The sequence below is a fragment of the Falco naumanni genome, chromosome 7 (genome assembly GCF_017639655.2).
Source record: "Falco naumanni isolate bFalNau1 chromosome 7, bFalNau1.pat, whole genome shotgun sequence".
Taxonomy (NCBI): Eukaryota; Metazoa; Chordata; class Aves; order Falconiformes; family Falconidae; genus Falco; species Falco naumanni.
The window spans coordinates 41,758,374-41,779,585 of record NC_054060.1 but is presented as its reverse complement, the minus strand read 5'-3'; the positions used below and the strand labels follow the sequence as shown (position 1 = coordinate 41,779,585).

The 21,212-nt window shown below is 43.5% G+C and overlaps 1 protein-coding gene across 2 annotated transcripts in view; it reads right to left on the bottom strand.

Moving 5' to 3' along the window:
* The window catches only part of ITPK1 (inositol-tetrakisphosphate 1-kinase), a 144,796-nt gene extending 131,269 nt beyond the window's left edge, over positions 1 to 13,527 (bottom strand). The window contains exons 1-2 of one of the 2 annotated variants that reach the window (XM_040600805.1): positions 13,377 to 13,527; positions 12,830 to 13,030 (exon numbers count right to left, since the gene is read on the bottom strand). In XM_040600805.1, coding sequence (XP_040456739.1) covers positions 12,830 to 12,924 — 95 coding nt within the window. In that variant the 5' untranslated portion in view covers positions 12,925 to 13,030; positions 13,377 to 13,527. The remainder of the gene's footprint in view (positions 1 to 12,829; positions 13,031 to 13,376) is intronic. The other variant, XM_040600804.1, reaches the window with a different exon arrangement.
* Between the last annotated feature and the right edge of the window lie 7,685 nt (positions 13,528 to 21,212).

The following is a 21,212-nucleotide window of genomic DNA, read 5'->3' as shown; positions in this document are numbered from 1 at the left end:
TGATTTAATTACTACCTACCACATTTTTGATTCTTGGCCATCAATCATAGTTATCAAGCCATTATATCTTTTAAGTGCCTGCTCTCAGTAGTTACGGTACAACAAAGCAAGAACAAACCAGCAAGAGCAGCCCATGTGTTGATCCCAGATATGCCACGGAACTTGTGCTACTGTGAACAAGTTAAATTTCCATCCCTGTCTCAGGCCTTCCATTGAAAAAAAAAAAAAAATAAAAATATGACCAACAGATGTATCCAGTTCCCAAAGAATCCAACCACATAAGTTTTCAACAGCTTCAGAGGGAGCTGGATTAGGCAAAGGTCTGCAAATGTGCTCAACTATTACCAAGGTCAAGAAAACTCAGTACCTTAACAAGTAGGAGTTTTCAGAATCTTAGCCTAATTCATATGCAAGGATTACTATTTCAGGAGTAAGCACTAGTACAAAGAACTTGACCCTCATCTAATTTGTCTACAGAACAACAGATTTAGAGATCTTGATCTTACACATCAGGAAACAGATTTGCCCTAGAAGAAATCTGTGGTAAAGCTGCCTTAGAACAAATGACTGTTTCCAAATTCTTTGCCCAAGCTACGAAGCAAGCATCTTAATTAAGGTTTACCTAATTGCAGTTAGTGTAGTTTGGGATAGGGGGCAGGGAGGACATACGCTTTTCCACAGTGCACTGGTACCAAAGCTGACAGGCAAAGAAAGAAAAGTAACTTCAAAAAAATGTATTAGCTGTAGTACATGCTTTGTGTTCTGTGGTTTCAGAAACACATTTTCCTGTTTGAAGAAAGCTCTTCTGTCTGGTTCTTCAGACCTTTTTCACAACGACAAACAGGAGAAACTAGGAACAAGGGAAAACCAGGGAAGTTACTTGTGAACAGCCACAGCACCTCAGACCAAAGGTCCAACCTACTCTGCCTGCAGGGTGGCTGTTCTCTCTATTCTATAACCAAAGACAGAAAAGAAACTGCCTAAAATACTGTTTTTCTTCAGGGGTCTCTTGCAATCAGAGCTACACTGTTTAATTACCACTGCAACAATACTAGAGGAAAATCTGCCAAAAAGGAATGGGATTAAGCATTACATTTTGATAGATTATTCAAGACAAACAAGAGATCATATCACAGCACAAAAATATTGTGCCAACCCCCACTCAAACAATACCTATTGTGAGCCAAGATGCAGCACTTACACCGATCAGGAAACTGCTTAACACAGTAGCACAAAAATAAGAAAAAAGTCTTACTAGAAAAGGTGGTGGTCAGCACAGTACACATGTAAGTGAAAGTCTGCTGCAACTGTAATTCTGCATTATGCACCTCAATTTATTTTACTTGGAGAAAAGAGACAGAACTCTCCAAAGACCCTATGCCTTTCTCGTTCAGTCACTTCTGGTTCCTTCCAGCATCATTTCAGGCTCCAAATATCAGATTCCCAGTTGACTCAAACGGCCACTTATATCCCACCAGTCTCTTAGAAACATTCACAATTAAAACACAGCAGCTGACCGGCACAAATCAAGTAAAGTCTTCTCTATCCTCCATAGCCTTTTCAGGGAGATACAAGCTTATATGCTAAAGGTCCATGTGGTTTGATTACATTACCCAGAACCAGTGATAACCTGTTATATAGTTTAAAAGATAGCCAAGAGATACTTTAAATTACATTTAGAACAAACAATAGTAAGATCCACAGGTTTTACTACCAAGAAAGCAAGTTCTGATCCACAAGAAAGTCCTAACTTGAGGTGCAGTGCTGTTTGAAAAAATGCAAATCCATCACTAGTGAGTAACATAAGTGATGAAGATCAATGCCCTATGGCATATATGAAGAGTAAAGCTACAGACGTGTTGCACTAACAAAAGAATCAGAAGAAAAAGTTCTTGAAACAAAATTAGCTCCAAACAAAAGCAATTTAAACTTGAGGATGGCTATGACCAAAGATTTTTCACCCTACCGAATTGTGAATAAAAATTTAAAACAAAAATTCTCTCAGATGCTGAGACTTGGAGGCCTAAAATAACATCAGAAAAAGAAGAAAATGGAGCTTCAAGCCCCTATCTAGCACGAAGCCTGTACTTTCTATTCCTCAAAGCGTGCTAAAATTTTGGTCCTATAAAGGCCAGGAAAAGGGTAAAAAAATCCCACTCTCTTCAAAATTCACTCCAGCCTGGACAGTCTCTAGACTTTGATCTATTCATTGAGACAGTAGAAAAGGTTACACCAAAATGTCAAGCCCCAAAGTCAAAATATAACCCCATCCAGCACTTGTCCACTTGCAAATAGATGCCTTTTCCTCCTACAGTCCCAGCAACCAGGAGCAGCTAAAGGCACTGCACAAGCACAAACCATTTTCTCCCCATAGATTAAACCAGTTTTAAAAGGTGGCAGCTTTGAAAAAGAAAACTGACCGATAACGGGTACTGCTCGATTTTATCATCGCATACTCTACACAGCACATGGTGTTCTGACCCAATGTGCCAGCAACAATACTTCTCCCCTTCTACTCTTAGCTTTCCCCTTTTCTGCCAGATACAGGGTGCAGGTCAGCAATTACAAATACTATTTCTTTTCGCCATCAGCCTTTCATCAAAATACTACATTCGCCTCCCTCACATACACTTTACAGGAGTTTTCTTTCAGTGCTTGAAAACTACCAGATTGACAGCTCCAGTGAATTAAGCTCCCTCTTTGTCAGCATAACAAGAGCAGCACCACAGGCAACCTCAGAACAAGCTCCCCCTATCCTCCTCTTCCCACTCCTCCAGCTAGTAAGAATATCTGAATGCTGAGCTTCATACACAGCTCTGTCACACCATACAGCACCTTGTAAAGTCTCTGATAATGTGGTTTACTCAGACTATCTCATAGGACATTAATGTTAAGCCACACCTGATAGAAACATCATGAGTCAACACATTTGCGTGCGCTCGGACTCGGCTCACGGTTTTAGAGTTACTGTGCTGTCTGGCACAGGTGCATGTTGCTAGTCTTTCTAAAATTATTTTCTTTCCCAGACAGTCTTTAGACAACAGTGTGAAAGAATGCTGAGTTAAAGCAACTCTTAAAGCCATACTTGAAAGTAAAGAAAGGCAATGTTAACTGAAAACCAACAGAAAGACCAGAAGAATTCAATACTCTCAGTATCAGACAAAAGGCGGGTGCAGATTTTATTTCAGAATGAATTGAACATCAAGAGAGGGCTTCTGTCACTGCTGCAGTACTACTACTGTAGTTCACTTTTGGGGAGGGCTCCTCTGCTATGTTGCCACTTAAGCTGGTCAGGCAGCAAATGTGGATCTGGACACTCCTTCACTTACAAGAGGCTTTTAGGTTCCACAAAACCTTCCACTGTTGGTTACAAGTCACAGATTAGCATGCACTAGATCAACTTAGAACCTAGCTCCTAAGCTGTACCCAGCTTTTAGCTCCTTCTCCCTCTTTTGCAAGCTTTTTTATTTTTAGTAGGAAAGTCTTTTCTCTTTGGGGAAGCACTTTTGACTTCTGAAGCTCTTACGACATCTTGACTGGTTCCCCACACACACACACTGGTCAAGAGCCAGGGTGTTTCAGTAAAATGAACATGTATACACATGTCTAAAAATAAGTAATACCTGCTCCTTTACAGGTTGGAGGAAAAAAACCCACACCAAAACAACCCCAAAAATACCCACAACACAGCAGAAGCACCTTTATATTTTCTCTCGTTTTACAGGAAAACTACAGAATAGCCAACACGCGCCAAAAGCCTCCTTACGTTCCTGTGATGTTAGAAATGAAAGTGAGTTCAAAAATGCATTAAAAGACTTTCTAACTACAAGGAAATAACCAACATACTCATCGAAACTGACATGTTTACTAACTAACATACCTAATGGGGTTTAAGTGGTCACTGCTGGGCTCGCTAAAGCATAGCACCTTGCTGAAGCAGGCAGTGCTTCACAGCCCACCTATACAAACGACAACACTTTCCATTCTTGTAGAGAAACCTAGCTGACAAGATAAGAAATAAGCCTAGTCATTACACCAATTCTTTTAACCACGGAACTAATTTCAGTGTCAGGAAGAAAGGACTGCAGTGCTGTGGCTGCCAGTGGGGCAGGCGTGGCATGTCACAAGTGGACCTTTATGATATCATTTCCTTCCAGTGCCATTAATCACCCCAGACATCACTTGTTCTATCAGTTATTAACCAGTTGCCCCAACACGTAGATAACTTTATCAAGGCTAGGCAGTGAGAGTCATTACGAAGCATTACAACATGCAGTGCCAAAGGCCTTTTTCCCAAAGAATCCTCTAAACTATTTCCTTAAGTCACCAGCAATTTAAAACGTGATTTCAGAAAAGGACAACTATGTTTCTTAAAGCCAAAACACTGAAGTCAAACCAGGTCTCTTAAAGCACCAATTTTCAGCCTGTTAGTGCTCTTCAAGGGGGAGAGACTCCCTCGATGTGCACACACGTCTGTGGTGTGGTCTGATGGGACAAACATGGGGCTTCAGAACAATGGCCAGGAGCATCCCAGCTCAAGATTTAGCATTTTGTCTTTTGCTACAGACATGTCTCATTGAAGTATTTTCCCTCCTTTGCCAGTGGCACCACGGAGAATTCAATTTCACAAGGCAATGCCTCGGGACCTGGACCAAACATGCAGAACCAACGTGTTACAGAGGGAAAGGACCGAAGATGGCTTATTGACAAGGAGGAAGAAGAGCCTGTGAGGAATATTATGAAGAACAAAAGTAAGCCTGTTTTTTCAAGGACCAAGGACCAACTTCACAATCTTGCAAGCAAACAAGCATGACTCAGCAGTATGTGACAGGACAAAACAAGACACTTCACCAACTGGCATCCAAGGGGAGATTAAACAGCTCAACGTGAACTGAATCTGCTTCCAAGTTCCGGGCCTGGCCCTGCCAATTACTTTCCTAAAAAAGCCATTAGATCTAGAAACATGACCTGCTCCACGCTACAGATCAGACTTCTTGGAGCCCTCAAAGCAACCTCAATGAGCGCACACCCTCCTGCCCACACAGGTAGTAGCCTGGCTGTGAGAAAGAGACTCCTGCTTTGGTTGCCAATTCACAGGAATTATTTGACAGAATTTGTATGAGTGGCAATCGCACCCTGGCTGAAATAGCCCAAGCACTGCAGTTGGAAGGAAGAGAACCACAACTAAGAACATTTTACTTGAAACTAAAGATATCCCCCTCATTGAAACTCAGTCATTTTGAAAGCCATTCCTAAAGCACATGGTTTCATTGTTTCACAGAACTCAAAAAGGAGAAAAAGAAGATAACCAGAGAGAAAAGGGTTTGTTCCATAGCACTACAGCACAGATGTGCTCAGCATTGGTGCTTATTTTATCTATTATCACACTTACTTTAGCGTGTTTCACATGCTCTGCTTCCTTGTTACTTGGGACATGTTCAAGAATGTCACCTCACCAAAAAGTGTCAATGTTCTATTCATCTCAACAGTTACCTGGCCAGTATCAGGCGACAGGCTGTCAATCGGTACTTCCCAGGTACAGTGCATTAAGGCAGAGCAAACACCTTCTGTCATCTCTGACACCCCTCTTGGGTTGAGCCTATATATTTGAAAGAGCTACACACATTTTGACTGTGTGCCTGGACTTCCCAAGTCATGACTCCTAAATTAGTAAAGGGGTTTCAAACTACTTAATGTACACAAAGGACTGTTTCTCAGGTACCTTCTGCACTATTACAGACTGGACCAAACCAGGTGACCTTGGAAGAGGTCAGCATCTCTGGCTTGAAATGGGACCACAAGCCCGTGTCATTCCCAGCATGCTTGTCCAGCGTGGTCTTAGAAGTCTCAAGTAATTAGTATCTCTGCCTACCTAGACAACTGCAGTATCTTTTCCACTTACCTAGCATGCCTCCTTCCTGGCACAATCGAAGCCCACTACTTTCTGTTCTACCTACAATGAAACTGGGGAATACACTTTTTCTTTTTTTTTTTGGGGGGGGGGGGGGGTGGGAGGGGGGCAGAGTAATATTATTTTTTCCTCCTACAAGAGCTTTTTACAATGTTCAAGACCTCCAGTCCTTCTCACTGCTCTCTTTTGGGCACTTGCCAGCTGATCTGCCTCTTCCTTGAAATGCTGTGCCCCAAACCAGAGGCAGTAGGTGAGGCTACTGCAGCAGCAGTCTTATCAGTGCTGTGCAGAATGGTGGCATTACTTCATGTGCCTTGCAGGTTCTGTTCCAACTTACGTACCCCAAGATGACATCCACTTGGACGCGCTATCACTGGGATGACACAAACTTCCTGAACCTGAGGTAAATGATTGCTAGGCCACAAAACAGAGGCTATGAAAGGGTGATTGTTATAGTCACTTCTGTTGCTTAGTGGCTGTGCTCCATGTTCCCATGAAATAGTTCTGCAAGCACAATGCAGTAGGCTTTCTGTCAGAAAGGTGCCTACCAGTAAGTGTTCTCAGAGATTAAGAAAACACACATCTATCCAGTTCTTCTGGGGTGTAAAAATCTTCTCTATAGACTACTGGAAGTAGCTGGAACCCAGAAATACAGTGTGCTTTTCCTCCAAGAAATACACAGGTTTTTTGCTACTACCATCAACACTTCCATGGCTTAGTATAATTTCTACCATTAAGCTAGTTGCCTTTGTTAGAGCTGATGTTAAAGAAACCTACCCACCCATCCCGCCCCCAGTTACTTCTCGTGATACAGTATTTCAGACTGACACAAGCAACAATAGGAGCTATTGATCCAAACATGTATGTTTTATTTTTAAGGCTGTAAAAGCTAACTGGCATAAGCCAGACATTTAACAAAAGTAGTATTTAGGGGGTTTTGTGAGGAATTGGGGTTAAAGAAAATCCCCCAAGTTCTTCCTGGAAAAAATATGCAATATACTTCATGGCCTGCTATATAAAGAAACAGATTAATTTAATACCCTCAAACCAGCATTATTCTTAAATCTATCTTAAAACTCATGCTTATGCACTGGTTCCCGTGCACAGGCCACGGCACACAAGAGATGATAAGCAGAGAAAAAGAAAGCCATACAGATCTACAACCTGACAGTAGTGTTTACCATGTTATGGTAGATTTAGTAAAGAGAGTACCTTCTCATAGGTGCTAACAGAAGGCTTAACTATCACAGAAACTAAATGGGCAGAAGTTGAAGAATCAATTTAGCTTAAAGAAAAGGAAAAAAACAAGTTTGAGTCACACAAATCTAGATCAGGCATACTAATATTTTGGTAGGAAAAAAATCATTGGTTGGTATGTTCAATAGATTGATCTAGAATCAGCATCAAAACAGCTTCATCACAACTCAATAAAGAACAATTAAAAAAACCCCAACACCCGCAAACAAAACAAACCAACCCTCCACAGTGATCTGTCATACCCAAATGGTCTTCAGCACAGATGACGTAGGCCCTAACAGGAGCTACATACCCAAAGAAAAGTACATCCCCTTGCATAAAACCAAAACCTGCTGAACTGATGCAGGCAGCAATTCAAGAACATGGTCTCAAGTTTCAGAAGAGTCTTCAGCAGTGGGTAACACCTGGGAACCTAAACCAGACCAAGCAGCCTTAGCTTCCTGTGTGTCAATGAATGCTATCAGTCTGTCATGGATGATCTCCCAAGGAGAGAAGATGACAATTTGGCTTGTTCACTAAAAATCAAGAAAATCGGGCTTTATTAAAAGGCATTCTCAATTGCCTCATTTCCATTTACTTTTGTGGTCAAAATTTGATTTTCTGAGAACTTCTGTAATTTCCTGAGAACGTTTACCTCCCAGATGCTCACCCTTTTTTTATGAAAAAACTGCAACACAATAAAATCTGACCACAGATAATCTGGATGTTAGAGATATAGAAGCACAGTTCTTCTGTCTGTCAAACTGCAGGATTTATCGTGACATGGATTACATATTCAGGCAACTCTTCCAACTCCTTTGCTATTCATTTTCTACACAATATGAAGAGAAAATTCTGACTCATTACATATATAGCTACACAGAAAAGCTACCATTTTGTGAGTTGCACATGTGAATGCTTTTGCCCAAAATAACCGAGAAGTAGCTTATCATTCAGAATGGCATGACTTTAAATTACCTCCTCTTCAATGAAGCATATTTCACTTTAGCTTGTATCACTGTAACATATTCACATTGCCCTGTCTTTACTGGCTTGCATCTCCGTGGCTTCCGGAAGAGACTATATTAACAGATGACATACACAACTACCAGGGAAACGAAGGTTTTTACAGAGCCAATAGCCATTTGTAAATGGCTGCACCTCATTAAACTGAAGTGGTGCCAAACACACACAACTCATTTGCTGAACAAATATATGCGTTTTTCTGTACTACCACCACCACTTCTCATATGGCATGCACAGGAGTCTTTTTATGCACAAGTCTAAAGAGACCTAGCAGTACATCTATGCATATTTTACAAAAGGATAATATGGGTATCCAACAGCCTTTACCACCATCTGCAGTTCATACCACAGCTCTGTCATCTCTCTAATGGAATACGGCTTCTTCATTTCCCTAACCTTGTATAAATGCTTGCACACCTGCACAATGACAATCATTCCAAGGTCAATGTGATGAGCAGGGAACCGACTGGATTGACCTCTTTGGCAACTGCATAACCACTAAACCCAGCTTGAGACAGGGGACCAGACCAAGCAGCTACAGAATGGAGGAACTGTTCCTTTCAGCAGTGGCAGGGACACACGACAGTGTCAGAAAGACACACTTAAACCACAGACTCCTAAATTCTCAGTCAGTAGTCCCTAGAAACCTTGCCCTACATTTTATCAGGCTATAGATACTCTATGTTTTTCCAATAGCCAGCTACCTAAAGCTCTGGGACTGTGCCATCACCTTGGTAGAGCAGAGTATAAAGGCTCACAGGAAAGTCTACCTGAGATGCACAAACCAGACATTTGGATGCTGCAGCCCCGTAAGGGGCCCTACACAGGGAACTGCAACCAAAGCATATATGCTAGCAAGCAGATAATACAGAGTTCAACAAAAAGCATAATGTCCTAGCAGCTTCACTTAAAAGCACACGACAACTTGGTAGTAGTAGCTTCTTAAATTGCCTCCTGACTAATAAATACACCGAGGAGACAAGAAGCCTGTACCAAATGCCCACACAGAAGAGCTCAATTCCACCTCCCAACTCAAAGAGGAATGCCCTCATATCAGCAAGGCTGAGAGATACTCTCTTCTCCCCATGAAACTGTACTGATGCACAGAAAAGAATATAAAAGCCTTATTCTATCAACAGCTTATGTATAAAGGAGTTGCTGGGCAGAACTGTACGCTGCTGTGGGAAGCAGAAACCAGAACTGAGAAGGCACCTCATCCCAAGTAAATGCCCCTGCCATGGTGCTACAGACGTAACATGGAAGAATGGCTATCCTGGCACTAGCGAGGGAGCTCACATTTCTCTCTGTACACAGCGGCAGGTTCAGCCAGAGGGCTGGAGCAAGCCTGGCCCATCTTCAGGTTCGGTCTCCCTTGGGAGACACCAGCTGCAGGCTTGAAACCTGGCTTCCCACTTGCCAGGCCAAGTGCTCCGTCCTCCAGGTCAACAGCTCTCACGCTGCTATCCAGGGACCACTGATCTTCTGCAACAGGCCTGTGAAACCATAATGCCTCTTCGCTCACCACACCACTCAGAAGCCTGGAAGAGATGCAGAATCTGCATTAAGGGCTGCAGAGAGCTCTGACCCAGTAACTCAGGAACTACTGGTCTGGGCGCTAAGCGTGGAGGTAGGTATCACCACAGGCATTGCTTTCATCTGCTTAGTCTACACCTGGAAGGAACAGCCAAGGCTGTTATACTGTACAAAGAGTACAGCTCAGGCAGGACACATTCAGCGTGCCACAGTGAGGACCAGAAGAGCAGGTGAGCAAAAAGGCCTTTGATACAGGGAAGATAACTTTGTGAATATAAAGCTTAGACAAAAGCCCCAAGACACTGTGCTCAGACAGGACAGCTGCCATGTCAGTCACACGTATTACCAGAAATTTACATACCACGTGAAAATTTCAAGAAAAGGCAGATGTCTGTAAGTGCTCCAGTAACAAAACTGGAAGAATTCAGATGCCGAAATTTAACAGGGAAACCTACTGAAACCCAGCAGCCTAGGCTGCACTTCAAAGATGGGTACAAACATGAGGAAACTATCTTAAGGTTCCTGCCCAGTCTTTGTGGACCAGAAACCCAAAGCCACGTCTGCCTATATCCCAAGGCAGCACTTTAACTGCTGATCCACTTGCATGGTCCCTCATGTCTCATTTCAGCTGAGACAACAACACTGCAGCTTAGAAGGACTGCTGGAGACTAAACCTGGAACCACTCTTAAGAAAGCAGTTCAGCACCTGGACTCTCTCTCTCAGAGGATGGTTCAAACAGATTTTGAAATGTCTGTCCATGTTCCTTATTAGGACACCAGTGCTTTGCACTAAAAGTGGATGCACTGGCACACTGCAAAGAAATTAGGATTTTTCTCATCTTAACAATACCCCTCACTTAAACCCAGCATGCTGTGGGAGCTCATGAGGATGCTTCTCTTACTTTCCTGGATTATATAACTGCTTCATTGCAAACCTGTACAAACAAAACCAAACTTTGTAGTCATCCAGAAAGTATATCCCTAGGCAACAGGCAAATAAATTCCAAGTAACAGTCACCATAAAGTACACAGCATAGACAGACAGACATAGTCCACTCTAACACATGAATCACTATACAGGAATGAGTATGCTTGCCTTATTTCCTACCATAGACAATATTTCTGCTAAGATATATGTTAAGCTTGGCACCGCTTTTCCTACAGCAACAAAAAGCTTACAAACACACAAGTAATCAAGTAGATATTATGCATAAAACACCTGAAATCTTTGCTAAATGAATACAGCTTCCCACCAGTGTCAATGAAAGTTACCAGGAAGAAAAACCGGAGCATCCAAGATATCAGCACAACCTGCTTCAGTGACTATACTGATCTTTAAACCAACCACTTAACTCCACTTCTACGGAAAGGCTAATATTAAATGCTTTTTAAAATATCGAAGCATGACTGAACAGACATCTATCCAATGTCTGCAAATGCTATTCTAAGTGAGCTTAGCCTGTACAGAATGCGATAGCCTAATTTTCATTAAGAAATTAGGAAAGTATAACAAGAGAGACACTTTGGGGTCAATTTTCACAGCACTGCAAGGACCTAGAACTATTAATAAATTTATACAGTACACAAAGAAATTGTAGATCCATGTTATGTAACACAAGTGTAAGGAATTTCTGAAGTAGAAGAAAATGAAGCAAAGAACCTAGTGAAAAAGAGAAACAAGGACAGCAGAGGACAGAAAGTCAGTTTTGGAGATTCCTAAACATGTAAGAATCTACAGCATTTAATACCAAGAATGAAAGAAAAATCACTACAAAAAACATTTTCATGTGTTTTTGGAGATTCCCCTTAATTTCTGGGCACAAAACCCAATCTACACCGAGCCTCAAAGCCCTAAATTTTTTTATGCTTATTAGAGGTTGAAGCATACTTTTGAGTGTCACAAAAACTAACCAAAAGTCTCTTAGGTAAGGTCACAGCTTAGTGTTATGCGTCTGAAGTATTTTGTTTGGAGAATCATGAAATTTAAAGAGATATTAAACCCGAACTTGTGCCCTCTTCCATACTTTAAAAAACTCTGCTAAGTTTTGCTGAAGTTTGACAGGAGAAGATACAGGACACCAAGAACACAAGCTGATGTAAAAGCTTCTGTCGCTCTCTTGAAATAGTTCTCTGTTGCTTCTGCCTCCTTCATCTTTACAGGAAGGAGCAAGTGCTGCCAACAGAAATTTCACAGGGACTGGTGTTTTCAGCATGACACACTTTAATGAAGTATATTTGAAGTCTCGTAAAATATATTCTTCAAAGTCTGAACAAACGTCACAGAAACCAGAACCCCAGTTACTTAGAATACTTACAGTTACCAGGAACTGATTTCATATACTTGCTATAAGCTTACTATTAGAATGAAGTAAGAAAAAGCTGTTATTCAGTATCAGAAGCTGTAATGTGTGTGTCACAAGACCTTGCACCTACATGGCGTATACGCTTCCAATTAAATAATAAAATTGTGTAATATGCTGCATATATTATCCTCTAAGCTATGCAGATAAAGTCTAATTGCAGCTTATCAAACTAACCTTTACCTTTGGGACCGCAGAAAATAGAGACAGTTTATTATTAATAGACGCCTTCAGACCTCTCATTCATGTCTCAGGCGAATACCGGCTGGCCCAGGGGCTCACGTACCCTAATTTCACGTCCCCTCACACAACACGAAGGAAGGCTGTTCCCAGCAGTCTGACCCTTCCTAATGGTAACCCTGCTTCAGCTCCCCGCCTGCGCCAGGTCTGCGGAGCCCCCGGCGGGGCTGCTCCGGCGGCAGCGGGTGGCGGCCGGGCAGCAGGCCGGGCTCGCCGGGCCCTCGCACCCGCCCCGCACCGGGGCTCCCGGGCCCGCGGCAGCCGCCCAGGTGAGCGGCGGGCAGCGCACCGCGGGCACGGGGCGGGCCGCCCCGAGGGCACCGGCCAGCCCGGCCTCCCCCCGGTCCCGGCGGGCAGAGCCGGCCGCGGGGAATCACGCACCGAGCACAACTCGCGCGAAGGCCGGCGCAGGCCACGGCCGAACGCGGGGCGGCCCGGCCCCGCTCCCGCTCCCATCCCGGGGCCGCCGCCCGCCCCAGCTGCCCCGGCGGCCGCCGCGCCGCAACCAGCGCCGCCTCCTTACCGGCACAGCTCGGCGAAGGCCTGGAAATTCAGCTTCCTGATCTTCTTCTCGCTCAGCCAGTAACCCACCCGCTTCCCCTTCAGGAAGGTCTGCATGGTGCCGGCCCGGAGAGGCGGCGGCCGCCCCGCGAGGAGGGGGAACAGCCTGGGGCGGCGGGGGCAGCGCGGCTACCGCTCGCACTCGGCGCCTGCGAAGCAACGGCTTTAAGAAGAGAAGAGAAAGGAACATCAGTCGGTTCCCCGCGGAGGACGCCGGCGCTACTCTCCGCCCTCCCGCCCTGCGCCGCTGAACCGAGCCAGGCGCAGCCTCCGCCGCCGGCGGCCAGCGGCGTGCAGCCCCCGGCAGGCCTTGTCCCGCACCGGCAGGCAGCTCACCGCGGCCGGCAGAGAAGGCGCTTCTGCCGGCGGGGAAGCCGCTACGCCCGCCAGCCCGCCCATTGCCAGCCGCAAAGCGGCCAGCCGAGCAAGCGTGCCGCTGCCGCCCGCCGAGCAACACCCGCCTCAGCGCCCCGCCGCCCCTCTCCCGGGCCGCCGCCGCCCGCACGGACCCCGCCGCCAAGCTCTCGCCTCCTTGCCCGCCCGCCCGCTGCTGCCGCTGCTGCTGCTGCTGCGCGGCTGCGGTGCTACTGCAGCCGCTCAGCTCCCCATTTGCCCGCTATTCGCAGCCGCCTCCACTTCCTCCTCCTCCTCCGGTTCGTCCCCGCCTCTCCCCGCTGCCAGCCCACCGCACAGGGGCGGGCGAGCGACTACAGGACACGCCCGCCGCCGCGGCCCCACTCGCACCGAGGGACCTCGCCCGCCCGCCTGCCGCCGCCAGCAGGGGGCGGCCGGGCCGCGCCGCCGCCTTAAAGAGACCGTGCCCCCTTTCGGGATGGCCGGCTAGCAGTGGGCTGTGCCGGCGCGGCCTCTGCCCCGCCGGGGCATGGCGCCGGGGCTGGGCTCGGGCCGGTGTTTGCGCCGCCTTCGCCGCTCTTCCCTGCGGCTCTTGCCCACCGCCGGCACGAGGGGGTCATCCTCCGGCCCTTGCCGGAGCCGCTGCAGGGCCGAAGGCCCGGGGCCGACCGCCGAGGGGACCCGCGCCGCCCCGCCGCCCCGCACAGAAAGCGCCTGCCTAGAGAAAGGAAAAAAGCGGGCTCGGCTGTCCGCATCAAAAGCCAGGGAGATGCTGTCCCTGGGAGATTTAAACGGTTCCAGGCGACAGCGGGTGGCAGCTCCCTCCTCGGCTCCGCGAGAGGAACCCGCGGGGCAGGGCCCCGTGCCCCCCCGCCCCCCCCTCCAAGGGGCTGCCTGCTCGGCTGCCGCCGGCGCGGGTCCCACCGTGTGTCCCACCGTGTGTCCCACCATGCTCACCAGGCCAGGGGGCCGGAAGCGCCCAGTGCACTCCAGCTGGGAGGCCTGTCGATGAGCCATCTCCATTTGCTTTCCAAAGGAAGCACCGTTTATACCGCTACTTGTATTTCTATTAGAGATACTAAAACTCGTAGTTCAGTATAAAGGTGTACATATTTCACAGCAAAAAGGTTCCTGTAAATAACAGCTTTCACTGCAAAACCATGTTAGCTTACTTCTTCCAGCATTTGGCATGTGTCTGTAAGGATTTAACATAAGTTTCATCAACAGCTATTCCTTAACGGTTTTGCAGGAGGCAGGAAAAGGCAGGCGATGCCAGCATGAGCTGGCATTCCGATTTTTTGGGCAGTGCATTCTGAAACACTGAGGCAGCTGTTCTGTGCATCATTTCAGAGGAAGAATGTTTCAGCCTGAATTACTGTGGTATCTCACAGCACAAGTGTAATTTTCCCATCTTTGCTTCTCCCCTTCATCTGAAATGAGCGTACCCAGCCTGAATGTTTTTCTCTGTCTCTCTGGGAACTAAAAGTGTAGCTATTATAATAATTATGTCTTTCATAGAGTGGTTGGCAGTACCTGCAGTCCCGAACTGGCATGCAGATGCTGCCGCTGTGATGGTGCTTTCTGTGAACCACGCCTGAAGTCCCGTGCAGCTGAAACTGTTGTGCTGACTCACAGTGCCACAACAAACGTGGCTTAATAACTTCAGCAGAGTATCAAAAAGGCATTAGAAGTCCATTCGAAGGAACTAAGGGGGAAAACCTTAAGAAATATGAAAGAGGTCATTGACCTAGTGAGTAGGTAGAGCCATTTTACATTCCTGTCGTTATTTACATGAACGATGAGGTAATCCTAAACCAAGAGTATATTAGAAAGTAGGTGGGGAGTGGAATCACCTGCAAAGAGCTTATACCAATGTTTTTTGAAAATGTATATAAATAGTACTTTTTCTCCATTTGTGGTGGCTTTGAGAAATAAATATTTTTCTCCTTCATCTTACATTATTTGCCACTGATATGTTATAAACAATTCATTAATGTAATTAGAATTAGTAAACATGTTTTGATAGCATGATTCCTGCTGCAGAATGTTACACTGATATTTAAACACTTCAGGAAAATTTGTAATTCAAAGGTGCAAATACAGACTTGATCAAACATTATCAAAATCAAGTAAGAATCCTGAAACAAATTGATCTGGGTTTCCTATTTTGAAGTGTTTTATTTTGCTAATATTAGTGCTTTATTTCAGCTATCATTTCACTGGACTTATTTTAGACTATTAAAATTTGCATCAGTATATTAAGCTCAAAATTTATATTTGCATCAGAATGGAATACGAATGTCTTGAAACATGACATTATTGAAGCCATCCTCCTAAATGACTTCTTTCTGAATTTTTTTTCTTTAAGAAAAGTCCTGGTTTCAGACCAATCTAAAACACAGTCTGAAGAGCAGAAAGATTTATGAATTTCATTCCAGATACAGGAAAGCAGGTTATCAAAGGTGTTGAACATTCTTGGCTCCTGTAGAAATGAAGCACAGGAGCTACAAAGGAGGAATTTGCTTTGCTTCAAAATAGACAAACTTGAATGACACGTATCAGAGACCAGATTCAATCTCAGGAAGGAGAAAGCTGGTAAATTCCTTTATTTTAAACTACCTTTTTTTTCATCTTTAACAATTGAAAAATTTCAGGTGTGGGAAATAACATCTCATCTGCTGTGCCACTGTACTGCGTTTTGCTACACAATGTTGCTAAATAAATTATAATCCTCTGTTTACATTGCAGAGCCAGTTCAGGCAAAGCCAAACCTGTGACCACATGAAGCCCCAGGGTAACGTTTACCCAATTTCTGATCAGGAGCAAGTTGACCGTTCTTGTGACTTTTGTGGCCCAGTGCTATAAACTGCAACTCATGAGCTGCTTCATGCTAATTAAGGGGTGAGGGTTGATTAAGATCTTGAGCCCTCCAGCAATCAGAACTATCTTCCTCTTCATCTTAGCTTCAGTTTTACAGGTCAAAGCAGGTTTCCCTTGTTGAGCTGGAATTTCTCACACCTTGTCTTCTAACCCTTTCAACAAATAGAGGGGTTTCAACAAGGCTGGACGCTTTTTAGTGAAATTCCATCAAAGTTCATTTTAGAATAAGATGAGGTATCTCCATTCATTTGTTAGTTATCAAAGTGTATTTTCTCAGTGAATGATTAAGAGCAATTTTCTCAACACCTGGCAAAAGTCATGATAGGATCTTTTGCAATGAATGGAAAGAAGAAGGTAATTTTCACTGCCTGTAGTTTAAGATTTTTACATATTATTTTTATTTCTTATTATTACAGGACAGGTGTTACTTTGCTGCAGATGGGCAGGTGGAAGGGCTGAGCCTTCCATATCAGGGCAGGGGTCCTCTTTTTCCATTTGGTCAAACTGCCAAGTCAGGTCCTGTGCTAACGCAGCACGCTGGAATGAGGCTGTAGGTGGGAGGGAGCATGAAAACCCCATGCATGTGTTTCACTGCCGCTTCTTGCCTTTGAGAGACTTAAAAGTTAAAGAGTCCTGATGCCACACAGCATCTGGGACTAGTAATCACCAGTGAGGCAGCTATAAAGGCATGAGAAGCATTGTGGGATAGCATTTCCTCAGGTCTCCGCTGTATCTACAACTGATTCATTTCTGCAAGTTTCATAAAGAGGCCAGATACGACTTCTTTTCACAGTGGTTCACTAAAGGATGTATCTGAGTGAAGTAGAGCTTCTCCAGTTTATGGTTGTTTTTTGCCTAACTTCTGGCAAAACACATTCTAATCTCAGCTGCTGCCTGGAAACTTTTATGAAGGTACTGTAGATCAGCAGCTTTTAAATGATAAACCAGTGAAAGTTAGTACTTGGGGATAAAAGCTTATTTCTGATTTTTCTGTTCAAAATCACAAAGGTTAACAAGTCAAGAGACAAACTTCAGCCAGCCACTGTAGGGTTCCCGTAGCGGCTCATGGGAGGGAGGCCCCCCCAGTGGCTGATTTGGCCCAGCTTCATTTTTCTAAATGACCTGTTTTCCATAGGGGCTGCACAGGAGGATTTGCCTCGCTAGCTGGAAATCAAACTTTCATTTTACAGTCAAGTAAATCAGGCATTGCTGTTTAGAGAAGCGGTCTCCCCAAAAAACTGCCTCTTGTTCTTACCTTCTGCCATGTGCTCCTTTGCAACAGCCCAAGTGCTCATGTGGTAGTAAGTGTGCTAAGATGGAGACATTTAAATATTCACTTGGAACTTTATGACAGAACATGATGTAGGCATTACTGCCTGAAATGTAATTTCATGTAGCTGTGATAAGAGGAGCAGCTTACAAACTCCTCACAGTAAGGAACAAATATAGAAAACCTTTTATTTTAAAGATTTGCAAATACTGATTAATGTGCTTCTGGTAATGCACATTTGTAATGCACATGTTTATGCAAATATCACTTACTAATAAATTAATTAAATTCTCCCTTTGCGAGTAACCATCATCTGCTGTTAACAGCACCATTCAAATGCTTCAGTCATTCTGGGTCTCTGTGCCCACTTCTGGTACAGACCTCTAGCATGGGCTTCAGAAAAAAACAAATTCAGGTAAGGGCTAGGTGAGTACTTAAAAGCTTCATGACTACAGTGAACTGGTTTTTATCTTCCACAAAAGTCTGTAACAACGAGCCCTCCCTACAGAAGAGGATGAAGATCTACTTCCAGTTGATGAAATTTATACGAGAGCCCCCCACCCAGATGCTGGCCTTTCAGTTGAGCTGACAGCTGTCAGTGTACACTTGAATGAGTAACTAGGTGCTCTCCAGGTCTGATGCTAGGATTAACTTTTGCTGTTCAGCCTGCCTCTGACAATGACTTTCCATTGCCTCAGACAAGTCTTTTATTCATCCAGGCTTAGATTTTATTTCTTTAGGGACTCTGAAGGAATACTGAGAGCAAAAAATGGGAGAACTGTAAGGGACACCCGTTGTACCCAGTGGGCAGCTCTACAGGCAACTGAAATGTGGAGTTTACTAGAAGAGCATAAGCTATCAGTTTGGTTAGACTAAATAAATACCATCAATAAATGGGACTGACTGTGTGATGTTATGAAGCATCAGTCACTCTCAAGTGCCCAACACAATCCTTTCCATTATTTACATGCAAAACCTAAACTGTGGAGTTCAAGAATAGGCACAGAATACGTAGAACAGTTCTGAAAATAAAACCACATAAGATTATGGTTGAGAGACAAACCTTCAAATCTTCAAATAATAAAATCTTCAAATAATAAAATGTTATGAAATGGCTAAATACTAGGTGATTGAAGTACTCTAGAGAATGAGAAATAATAAAGCTTTTAAGAACAGAATGAATTTAAGTGATGGAAAAAGGGAGACACTGATACCTCTGTAGGAAAGTGGGAGTTCTGGTTTTTTTATAATGTATGCAAACATTTAGGTAACTAAGAACCCATCAGTCCTCACATCATATGGATGGATGTCTTACACGCATGACTCTTCCAGTACATCTCAGAAGTGGCTAACTATGTGCTAATACCTAAGCTCTAACAGGACACAGGGGAGACGTTCCTACAAAATGACACACACATGTACGTAACAATTATATTTTTTTTAATGAAAGCTTAGATTTAGCAAATCCCAAACAATACCTTCTCTACCACCACCAAACTTCTATCTTGATCTGTGCAAAAAAGCTGGGGTTCTTTGAACGTGGGAAAAGGCCTAATCCAAACTGTGTTCACTCTGTGTTTGTTTAGTAAAAGTTGTGCTTCAGGAAAGTCTAAATATAGATATCCCCTACTGCACACAGTTCACAGTCTAAGCAAGATAGGCACAGCGTGGGAACTGGGAATCTCAGAAAAGAAAATAACTAAATCTCTTTAAAGTCATTCTATGGTATTACTGACTTGCTTCACGAAGGTAGTACAGAAGATAATTAGTGAAAAATTAAAAAAAAAAGCAGGCGCGTCATTACAACCTCCTCTCACAAGGACAGAGCTGTCACTCCCTTGGGTGGTCAGATGTTTCTCTTGGAATATGTATATGGAGGGAAGGAGGGACAGTGCATATTGCTAATAAGTGACCTTAAGAAAGTTTTTTGGGGTTTTTTTACTTTTTTTTTTCTGCTGATGGTTGAAAAATAACTTTTAGGCCAGCTGACCAAAGCCAGCATTTTCACAGCCTGCAGACCCCTGGTTGTGAACCTGTTTTAATTTTTTAAATGGGTGACTTTTCAGTTAACTTGTTTACATGAACAAACACGTCAGCAGCAGCAAACTCAGCATGGAAATTCAATAACTGCTCCTTTCTGGTAGTATGAGAAGACTATTCAGATTTTAGCTGAAATCATGAAAAAGCAGATTTCTCAGAAGTTTAATGCCAGCTTTGGAAATTACTTTTTGTTGTATATTATTTGTGGAGATTTAGTTAAAAATCAATAAACTCCAATGAATAATGATTTTGCTGAAATGCAGTTTATAACTGAAAACTGCTTGACCAGAATTCTGCAGGATAGCTCTCCTTCTAGATCAGTACAATGCTGGGTCATACTGCCAGAGCTGTGAGATCAATACCTGCATTGCTTCTTCATAAATTGTGTTTGTCCTCTGTTTAAATAAATGCCATGGAAAGAAATATTCAATCATCATCTCTGCTGGCATTCTTTTACTATGTTTTGTCGGCTCTTGCTAAACTTTGAGGCCACTTTGTAATTGGCTGAAAACAGAAGGTAAAAGCAAAGATTTTATCTCTTTCCTGCCAGAATTATTTTGATCGCAGACAGCACAGACATGAAGTTTATACTCAGTGGTAACTAAAGAACAAGAAGCGTCACTGTAACAAAGTCTGAAAGTTCAGTCTAAAATGCCAAAGACCTTCTTCATAAAAGACTGTTCTTTAGAGGCACTCTGACAAAGGGTAATAGTGTGTAATTCTAGCTTTGGCAGATGTGTACTGTAGATATTTGGGGTAATGAGATAGCTGTTCAACTTGTAAGTATCAAAAAATTTGTTGGAAATATGGTAAATATTTTTAGAACCAAGAACAAAGTATGGCTGCTATTTGGAGAACCTGGATAACAGGATTGCCTGAAGCTTAACTCAGATGTGGCTGCTGCTAAGAAACAAAAAGTAGAGCAGAATTTCAGGAACAGAGAATTAAAGATCAAGGTAATTTAAGGTCCCAACATTTCAAAGTATGGTAAGTAAGTCAAAGGAGGAAAAGATCACCATGGATTACACAGCTCAGTGAATATCTCTGCTTCATGTAGTCAGTGTAGCCAAAACATATAAACATCGTATTTCAATTCAAAATGAGAAGAAATAAAATATAAAAATGCAAACATATAGAAGTGTCTTATATGCTCCCAAAATATTGATGTGCCACCCCCTGTAAGAAAACACAGTTCCAACAGAGAAGTTCAAAGAAAGACAACAGTAAAGGCAAAATAACAATACAACAACAACAAAACAAAACAAGAAAACAAAAAAAAGAACCAGAAGACTGTAGCCTTACTTTCCTAAGCAGCAAAAGTTATACAAAACAAGAATTCATAAAATCTGAAATAAAGCATATGAAATTGAAGCTGAGGGAAACTAATGCTTCTGATTCACAAAAAATGTAAGATAAAAAACTGATCAAAACAAGCTATTACACCAAAACAGGATACTATGAAATTCACAGCAACTAAACAAAACTGCTACAAGCTGTGAAAACACTGGGCATTCATTCACTCACTGATAAAAATTCACATGAGCACTATAAACATTATTCTGAGAAAAAAAAAAAAAAAAAAAAAAAAAAAAAAAAAAAACCAACCCTAAAGGCATTCTTTTTTCCCAATATGCCTCCTCAGTTTTTCGGGTGTGTTACTTAAGATTCACTGGAAAACCTGTCCCTTTTGTATTTCTTCATAGACACAGCACTAACTCTTCTTGAACACATAAGGGAGTTTGCCCATCTGGAGCTAAAGGCAGATGCCACATGAGGCTTGGGTTTCCACATGTGTTTTCTT